The 10,076-nt window shown below is 34.3% G+C and overlaps 1 protein-coding gene across 6 annotated transcripts; it reads right to left on the bottom strand.

Moving 5' to 3' along the window:
* Nucleotides 1–200: 200 nt before the first annotated feature.
* Nucleotides 201–9,598, bottom strand: LOC148655194 (uncharacterized). Of its 6 annotated transcripts, none has more exons than XM_088645482.1 (10): nucleotides 9,311–9,594; nucleotides 9,020–9,144; nucleotides 8,072–8,190; nucleotides 7,715–7,831; nucleotides 6,817–6,963; nucleotides 4,813–4,901; nucleotides 3,987–4,063; nucleotides 1,874–1,957; nucleotides 1,527–1,647; nucleotides 201–490 (listed from the first exon to the last, which is right to left on the bottom strand). In XM_088645482.1, exons 1-10 carry the CDS (start codon nucleotides 9,311–9,313, stop codon nucleotides 239–241), a joined length of 1,134 nt encoding a protein of 377 aa, XP_088501608.1. In that variant the 5' UTR covers nucleotides 9,314–9,594; the 3' UTR covers nucleotides 201–238. The 6 variants fall into 6 exon arrangements, with proteins under 6 accessions (XP_088501608.1, XP_088501610.1, XP_088501609.1 ...); XM_088645484.1 differs by having other exon boundaries at nucleotides 9,020–9,139; nucleotides 9,311–9,593; XM_088645483.1 differs by having other exon boundaries at nucleotides 9,020–9,172; nucleotides 9,311–9,592.
* Between the last annotated feature and the right edge of the window lie 478 nt (nucleotides 9,599–10,076).

Below are 10,076 nucleotides of genomic sequence, written 5' to 3' on the forward strand. Positions count from 1 at the left end.
GCTCTGGCATCTAGACTGGAGGTTTGTGTGTTCAAATACATGTGTTACAATAAGAACAAAAGCAAGGTATTTCACTCAAATTTATTGATTCTAAATCCTATGCTACAATTCGAGTGGGACTCTCTAGGTCACCAATGAAAATGTGAATTTCTTCATTGATTTATCTGGTTAGCTAAGGAATCAAATCCAGGATGTAATAATAGGTTTAAAACATCTTTATTAATTTTAAAGGATTAGTTTACACGTCTTCTAAATAAGTTGATGTGGATGTCTTATTTATTTCTACAATTCTAAAGGCTTTCACAATCACAGCTATACGCTGCATGGTTACTCTCAGCATGTCAAAAAATGGATTAAACAGATCCCTTAGGCTTGAAGATACATTGAGCAAAAATATCATCATGGGCTGAAATGCATGGCTAAATAAAACAACCAAGAGGGGTTTTATCACATGATCCCCGAGTGCTGTCATTATCCCCACGACTAACACCTGAAAAACAAATAAGAACTTAAGAAAAGTTGCAAAAGGAGCAGATGATTTGGTTCAATGTCTCAAATAAATCAGCTATTCCCACATAGCCTGGATCTAAGTAGCTTTTCTTTCAGATATGATTTGTACCTCTGTAATATGTAATACGTATGAGCATTGACATACAGGCATCTCAGGTCTAATCTAAGGCTGAATGCAGTGATGTAAAGTGGACAGAGCCTTACAGACAGAGCCACTAGGATGACAGAAAATGATCTCCTGGGAAGTTACTGATTCTCTCAAAAGGTATCATTCTAGTTTCAAGTTAAATAAAATCAGATGATGTTTTGAGTGTTTTTTTTCACTTACACCCTATATAAAGTGAAGCATTCTTCAATCCTGTAATTACCATCTCATTTATGGCACTGCATTTAATCTACGCCCCTTTAAGACACTCCTGATCACCATCACTTGCTGTGTTCTAAGTGTGATTGGCCTGTTCCTGCACTGATACTAGGGCTTACAAATGTCACCGTTTTATCTTTGACACAATATTTGACACATCTATCTGCATACTTCTCTAGCTCTCTCTTGGGAAACTGTGCAATGTTTCCCCAATCCCAGTCCTGGAGGCCAGCACACTTGCTGAATTTTCATGTCAACCAAGATTAATTGCTTAATTGAAGGCTTAATTGAGCTAACATGGTGCTTGTTTGAAATATGTACAAGTTCAGTTTCCTACTCAGAAATATATAATTGTATATAACTATATTACTAGATAGTTAAAAGGCAACCAAAAACACCCAATCAGTTCATTTATCCTATTATCAAGTCACTTAAAGTTTCAGTTGTACAACTGAGAGCTTGGCAGTAACAACAAACAGCAGGTGTATGGACCTCCAGGATCAGGATTGGGTTACAGAGCACAAAACTTCTTTTTCTGACATATAAATTTCCTTATTAAAAGAAAGAAATCTAAATCCATTCTATTATGTTATAAAGAATTAGGCTAATAAAAATTGTAAAATATAGTGATAACATCTGTTGTTTTACTTACATTACATAGAGATTGACTAACAAAGTCCAGCATCTCAATTAGAAATATCATGATGAAGTAAAGGGGAACTCTTAGGATCCCAAACACCTTTCTCCAGAACTGATGAATGACCATTTTGAAGCTGCAAAACATTTTTTCACAGTGGAATCGAGTTCAGACTAAATAATCACATAAAAATCACAGTTAAAAAGTTCTACCCATAGTACATTATTAGAGTTCCTACTCCTAAAACACCACAGAAATGAACAAATGCGGTTTGCACCTCTAATGCAAATTCACAATGAATCCTCACTTTATAAACTTAAGTGGAGTCGACTTTGAATTTACTTTTTCAGCTTAACCTGTACCTGTCAGTCCCTTCAGATACACTTGCGTCTTCAGGTCCCTTTCTAGATTTATAGAAATGCTGTTGAGAATTATCATACATTTGGCTGCAAAGCAAAATAAAAATAAGAATATGAAGGCATGTGGCTTATAAGATGGTATGCAAAAACTACAAGTAAGTTAAGATAAGCAGAATAATGCATACTCTCTTCTCAATAACATCTAATTGTGCGCTGTCAGTGTTTCGGCAAACAAAAGCCTTCATCAGGACATGTGTACTTGAATGAATGAAGATGTTATATCAACTAACATTAATTAGTTGGAAACATCACATATAAACGTAAGCTTCAGTGCCCGAATCATTGGGTATTAATGTGGAAAATCCCAAATGTTTCCATTTTAAAAAAAATACACTATTAAAACTGACATCTTTCCTAGAGATGGGAACTTTCTCAGTATTCACATTCAATGTCCTCCACATGTATTCATACCCCTGATGAAAAAGCAACTATAAACATCAAATAAACAAAAGTTTTACATATTGGATAATGCTTCTTGCTTAAACAAAATCTGGAAAACATTTTACAATACTCTTAATAGCATTGCACAGATCAAAGTCATACTTATTATTAAAAAATCAGAAGTCCATAAAAAAAGAGTTACATTTGTTCACACCCCAATAGTTAGGATTTTGTAAAATCTCTAGTAGGGATTACACTAACTATATGTCTCCTGTAGTGTGTTATGAGGCTCTGCCACTTCAGAGGGGAAATTTATTAACATTCCTACATGAAGAATTACTCTATGTCCTTCAGACCCTGCCATCTTGAGTTACGTACAAATGCTCAATTAGATTGATGACTGGAAAGTGAGAAGGTCAGTTGAGAACATTTATTTTGTGTGCAGTTAATCATTCCTTTGTCAAACTGGATGTATGCTTTGGATCATTGTCATGCTGAAGTATCCATTTTAAGCCAACCCTGAGCTTCTTGGCAGAAAGAACAAAGTGTCTGGAAAAAATGTCCTGGTACATGTTTGGAGTTAATGATTTTCCCCTTCTTGACAAGGACCTGTAAATGCAAAACCACCTCAAACCTTAATACACCACCCACAATATTTTGTAATGGGAATTAGTGTATTCTCAATTACCTTTATTTTAGGTCAAACATAATGGTGATAAGCATGTCCAAACAACTCCATTTTCATTTAAACTGCCCATAATAGATTGTTTAAATTCTTCTTCTAAAGATGTCTAGTTTGAGTTGCCTCTTTTAGTGGTTTGCCTCAGAAGAGGTTCCTTCCTTGCAACCGAGCTATGAATGACACATTCACACAAGCAACACAAAATGGTCGTTTTCAACACTTTGTATCTTGAAGATACCATTTTGTTTCACAAATTATCTCCCGAACCACTTGTGCCACAGCCCATGATGGCACGATACACTTACACTCTTTTTTCCTGGCAGGTTTTCCACTGTACCAGTACCATTACAGTTTTTAATAATGGACACTAAAGTGGAAAATGATATATTCAGTTTCTTTTTAAAAGCCATCTCCCAACTCATGGGTGTCATTGACCATTTGCCTGCATTCTTCAAGGTGCTCTCTGACCTTAACCATGATCATGCTACCGAGTACAAACAGCAAGCCTTTGAAGGCATCTCTGTAGTTCTTAAAGTTTCCTTTACCATCCCAAATACAAGAATGTTATTTAGAATGGAGGCTTTTAATGAATTTTATTGAAAAGAATACTTAGAGGTGTGAATAGTGTAACTGTGACCCTCTTCTTTTCTGAAATTAAATTAAGTATTTATGACAAATATGATTTTGCTCTTTGCAATAGTATTAAGATTACAATATCACATTATCAAATCCGTAGCTCATTCTGCTTTAGGATGTTTTTTGCTCCTCTTTCATCAAGGTCACAAATTAAACTGGACGGCACTGCATTTATATAAGGAAATTACATTATTGGCTTCAACAGCAAAAAGCATGAAACTTAATCAGTGGATATCTCATAGATAGCACAAAGGTTTCAGATTGTACAGTATATTGTCTGTATATGAAATAATACAGCATACCGCTTAGGTACAATACATTACTAAGCTTTAGAATTGCAGTTTAGAATTTGCTTACCCTTCATCACTGTAACAGACATTTCCAAAAATTTGATCTTCAGGTGTTTTTTTCTCTGACTCTCTATTTTCAGCTCCCTGTGTGAATTCAATGTTGTCATGATGTATCTTAGTTTTTTAATGTTAGAATTGATCATAAAAGTATACATAACTGTATATTTACAATACTACAAATGCAAACATAATGTAGTGATAAATTTAAATATCACCAAGATTACAAAGCGAAAAAAGAATTAATCACCATTCTTAACATGAAATGTTATTACATTTTTGAAACAATGTTTTGCATTGATAAAGGTTTCAGAAGAATAGAGTGCTACACAAATTACATTTGTAGAAATAATGTAGAATGTCTATGCACTGATAAAACAATACTTAACAATACTAAAAAAATGATTTTTTGAAGAATGTAAGGTAGCATAGGGTTATTTTGAATGGCAAGTATAAAATACTGAATAGTTTCAATCACATACTATGTATTCAGAATGAGAAAGATTTAAAAAGTTTTTTATCCCAACTTATCTAAGGGCTTGAGATGAAGAAAAAATATCTACAAATAAAGCTGACTAAATCTTGAGACAAAAAATGGAGATCTTCAAGAAAAGAAACAGACACCTCCAAATACACATAACGTAATTTTTTAGGTTCCATACTGGACAAGATTACCGGATGATGATGCGCTTTGAGACAGAAACAATATGCACTGCTATATCTATATATGATATATAAAGTATAAATGATATCTGTATTTCACTAATTCCACATTACATTATTACTTTGGTGTATATAAAACCATTAGCCCTGTGATAATTCACTTTGATACCAACCTGGCTCTGCTCAGAAGCACCAGCAGTTCTCTTATTGGGCCTCAGGCTTTCTCTTCTCATTATGCCAATGGTTCTGAGAAGTTTGTTCCCTTTTATATAAGATTCACAAGAAATATAAACCATATAGAGCATGATCAGTTCAGTAGCATGATCTTTAAAAGACCATAAAACTACAATGAATGCCAAGAATAGGGTAATTATTATTCATATGATCACGACTGTATGGTAGGTATGAAGATAGGATATGTCATTAAGGGAAATTACATCTTCAAAAGTTGGTAAACTGCAGCCTTATGCAGGAGTTTTTACTAAACCTTGTATCAAACAGTGTAAATAAAACAGTGTAATTTGTACAATTACTGCTGGACTGGAAGTTTTCTTGCAACTGTTGGCAGAAAACATCTCAAATGATAATAACAGCTTTCTGTACAAAAATATTTTCACAGTTCTTTCAAACTTTTTCCCCAACATCCCTTGCAGAGCATGACAATAACACATGATTCTAATTAACACAAAAACAATGAAACATATCACTATGGCCAGCATGAGTAATAAAGACTGCTAAATTATCAGCATGGCTGAAGGTGATCTGCCTATGAGACAATATACCCAGAGATAGAGTACTGCTTCAACAATCGGCAGACAAACCCAAATAAACCAAAAAAAACAGCTCTGCAAGAGATAGGTCACATCATGGAGAACAGAAAGTTACTTCATCATCTCTGGACTGTCATTTCTATCCTAATCACACATGTAACAATCTTCTTACTGCAGTGTCAATAGCACAAGAAATTCCAGGAAGAAATGGCCCACGCAGAAAGACAAATTTGCTGTAAACATGCTTGGAAGCTGTGCTAGGTTGAAAGATGAATTTACCCTATTCTGTAGGCCAAAGAATGTTTGAAGCTGAGTCTTAAGTACAATATCTGGTTAATCTCTTAACAGATCTTAACAGACCTAAAGTGATCAGGTTGTGGTTGGGTGTTATGCTGACTGTTGCATTATTCAAGCCAGCCACCTGGGCTATGTTATGATTTGGTTGAGAAACTCTTCTAAAACAATAATGCCTTAGGCCTTCCTTTTCAGCTTTCTTTCCTAGCCTGGTCTAAAATAACATCTGTGTGACCCATTCACCAATGCAATCACTAGCAGTCAACCACAAGCCGGCAACAGCTGCACAGGATGAGTAGTGAAATATTCCACAACAGTGTGTCAAGAGACTGTGTAGCAGTGCTGCCAAGACTGCATTAGGTAGGTAACACCCAATACTGATTTTGTAATTCTTCCATTTTGCCACTGTCTTATGTTTCATACTGAAACATATTAGACCTCTTGACATCTAGAGACAATTCTCTACTTCATTTGTATTTTCATTCACATTTTGAGTGATATCGTATTCATGTTTATATAAAGTGAATACATTAATTAATTATTCTTTTGTGCATCATTATAAAATAGCATGTCAATATGATGGAATCATCCTCTGTGATTACATTTTTATACATGAAATGATGTAGTAAATGCCAATATCACACTCATTATATGTAATGGGAGTCATGAAACAAAGTCATCAAATTTTTAAATAGCAATGCGGACACTGAATTATTATTGTTTTTAATGGGTAATTCTCACACAAACACGTTAAGAGATGCTTCCTTAACGTCTCTTCCTCTTTGGAATAAAATTAAGAAAGTAGTGTGCCTTAATATTTTTGCAGTTCAAGTGAGTTAGCTCTTTAAAGATACTACCGCCAAATTTGCACAAAACAATTTTGTAGTAATATAATTCTCCTATGTGAGATGTTGACTTAAGTTTTATATTTCATTATCAATGGCAGTACTAATTAAGTCAGGCCACTAGACAACTCTTCAGAGTACTAAGCAAAAAAGTGTCTATAGGAAAATTAACACTAAATCCATGCAAGTCATATAAAGAGTTATAGTATTAAACTGTATTGTTCTGCAATATTCCAAATTAAGATATTTTAGAAAAAGAGCAACTAACCTTTTGATTTTTGTTCACACAGGTTTTTTGGATGAGATTCATTCCCATTACTTTTAGCCATAAATAAGTATTCATGTCCATTATACACTGACGTCGTACTGAGAGGCATTTTTGTATTTTTAGCACAGACATCACTGGTGGTTTCCTCTGTAACATATTAATAGGAAACAAGGATGTGCAACGTTGTGCAGGATCCCTTAGTTGTAAAATTATACAAAGCAATGCAAAAACAAAATGGAAACCTTTGATTTTTCATGTCTATTTCCTGCCTAAAAAGTATTATCCATTCATCGATTTTCTGACTTCTTTTCCCAATACAGGATCACAGGAGAGCTGGAGCTTAGCAATGGGCACAAAGTAGGATTCGTCTGTTATGGGAATCCAGTCCATCACAGGACAGACACACAAACACACACCAGGGCCACTTTTCCCAGAACCCAACTAACCCACAATGGCTATCAAAAACATTCAAAAATTGTGATTTTTTCTAGTGATCGACATAAACTACTGTACAACATCAAAGTGACAGCAAAATTGTCATGTCCAGTCCATCGCAGGGCAAGTCGAGCCAATCATACTTGGGGACAATTTGGAGGCTACGGTAAAGGCCGAGAGGGGAAATCTTGCCAGCAACCCCTAGTCTTATCGAGAAATGGCCGGGGATCTTTAATGACCACTGAGAGTCAGGACCTCGGTTTAATGTTTCATCCGAATGATTGTGCCAACTACAGTATAGTGTAATAAACCTTTACTTGATCCTTTGCAGCCTATGCATGCTAATGCAGCTACCTACTTGAACTAAAACAAATAATAACTGATTGATAAAATAATCACCCCCTTTACTATGAGACCTAAAGTAAATAGGCAGAGCAACCACTTCTCTTTAGAATTGACATACCTTGTACTTGGTCAAGTGATGCAATACAGGTGTTGATATCATTGTGGGTTTCCATCTTTTGATGTTTGGAGTTAGAATCCAAAGAGTTGCCACGATTCTGTATTACATTTTTCGGACCTTGGCCAAGAAAATGAAATAATGTTAACTTTCTTTTATTTATCAGAGTCTGACAGGGTGTAAATAAAAGCAAAGCCATTAAAAGGAGAAGCAGGCTTGTTCGAGTTACTAATTAAAAAGAAAAGTAGCCTTTTTTATTTTGCGCTCAGTTTCCTTTGGAAATGATCAATATTAGTCTATTGCTTCTTGTGTTTGCAATCGCTCTGTCTTTGAAACTTCTCCTTTTGTTTAAAAGTCTACCTTTACTCCCCTCACGGCTGTCAAGATTTCCTGTACAGAGAAATGGCTGGACCACACTATTCAGTAGCGACCCTTCTACTTGCTGCAAAGCACTGATGAGGTCAATACTAGATGACGATCTGAACAACATTAAAAAAAAGAACACAGAATTTCATTAAATACAGCAAAAATGAACAATTAAAGGTCTTGGGTTTTCAAATTAAAAGCAAAATCATTATGTAGGTACAAACTTCTAACCACAGAAGTGTTCTCATTTCCATTGTATTATGTTTTGCCTATCAAAGGCTTACCTCTAGCATCCATTGTAATGTTTACCACACTGCTGAAATACCTGTCCTGATAAATCCAGCTCAAATGACTTAACATAGCTGTGGCATAAAATGTAAAAATATTTCCCATATTACAAACATAAACATATATCATCATATTAACACATATTTTGGGAATTTAATGTAATAACAGAAATGAAGCCATATTTGACAATGCACAGCTTTGCAGGTTATATTTACTACAATTAAGATATGGCTATATACTGTAGTACTAATATTTCACAGTACCTAAACATCAAGTGTTGCATATACAATGTAACATAATAACTTAATGCATATATAATAGCTATAAGCTGAAAACTGTTTTTCTTTGAACATTAGAATTGCCTTCTGAGTAAATTGTCTTCATTTTTCAACGACCAACTATACGTCTTTGATGAACAGTCAGGCACCTAGTCTTCAAATAAAAAACCTACCTTCCTTTAAATAATTTATAATTTATAATTTTATATATTGAACAATCAAAATGGCGTTGTTTTTTTCTTCAAATTAGGGATTTTTTTAAAAGAATATGCGTACAGTATACAACACATAAACGAGGAACCCTACATTGCTTTAAATTTGAATATATACCACACACGACACATCCGATTAAAAACAATACCGTATAAAAAGCTACCTGGTTTGGTTTAAGGATGTCTGTTGTTTTTCAGTATTTTGGTCTGATACGCTGCTACAGGCTGCTTTTTCGTTCTGGATGCCTTCATCCATATCCCACGAGATTACACTCTCAGAGTCACTGTCCTTTGAAGAACACTTAAAATAAATTACACTTAAAAAAAGAGAAAACAGAAAAAAGTTATTAAGAAAACCTCACCAATACACAATTAGGCTTAAATGCGAATAACCATTAATTTGTTTTTACCTTAAATTTACCTGCTTGTTGTAGTGTTTGACAGACTTTACTTACCATTTTGGATTAAGCAAATTAAACACGTTTCCGTTTTTGTTCAATCTGTAAAACCCCAAACAGCTGATTTAAAAAATCTTTTCCGCAGTCCACAGCTGCTGCAAGCCATGCAAACATTATAAAAACTAAAATAATACCGACTGCAAATGGGATTACTAGTATTTCAACAGTAAAATCTATGCTCATATTACGTTTGATAACTCTAAATTAACGGTATATTGCCAATGTCCATTACATCTATTTGGAATTAAACATCAAATGGAATTTGGAAACTTGTAACAAAATAAAAAACATATCACTCGGTAATTTGATGTTGGTTGCTATAGAAACTACCTAAACATGACAGAGAGTTTTTCAAATAGAGGCCTTAAAGTGTTGGTATGTTTCAAGTGAAAAAAGGACAAAAACAAAAAATGTATCTGTTTGCGGTATAAATATTTCAGTAAGACAGCATTACCACAGTCCGGTAAATGTAATAAAATTGTAGCAGTTTAATGAACGTTGATATTCACTAATGACAGAATATCAGATAAAAAGTTTAGTACAATTTACTGGCGTTATTTTATCGTGAACTTTTGTCCAGAATCCAAACGTTTAACTTCGTCTTTACTGCCATCTAGTGAACGATAGAGAACCTATCTCTCAATAATGTTTTAATAAAAATGATTGTAAATGTCCTATGATGTGTTTGTACTGTAAATGTCTGTAGATGTTGTGTTGATTGTATACGCTTTGGCAGCAATGTAATTCATCCTTCATGCCTATA

This window comes from Lepisosteus platostomus, chromosome 9 (genome assembly GCF_059453375.1).
Source record: "Lepisosteus platostomus isolate fLepPlt1 chromosome 9, fLepPlt1.hap1, whole genome shotgun sequence".
NCBI lineage: Eukaryota > Metazoa > Chordata > Actinopteri > Semionotiformes > Lepisosteidae > Lepisosteus > Lepisosteus platostomus.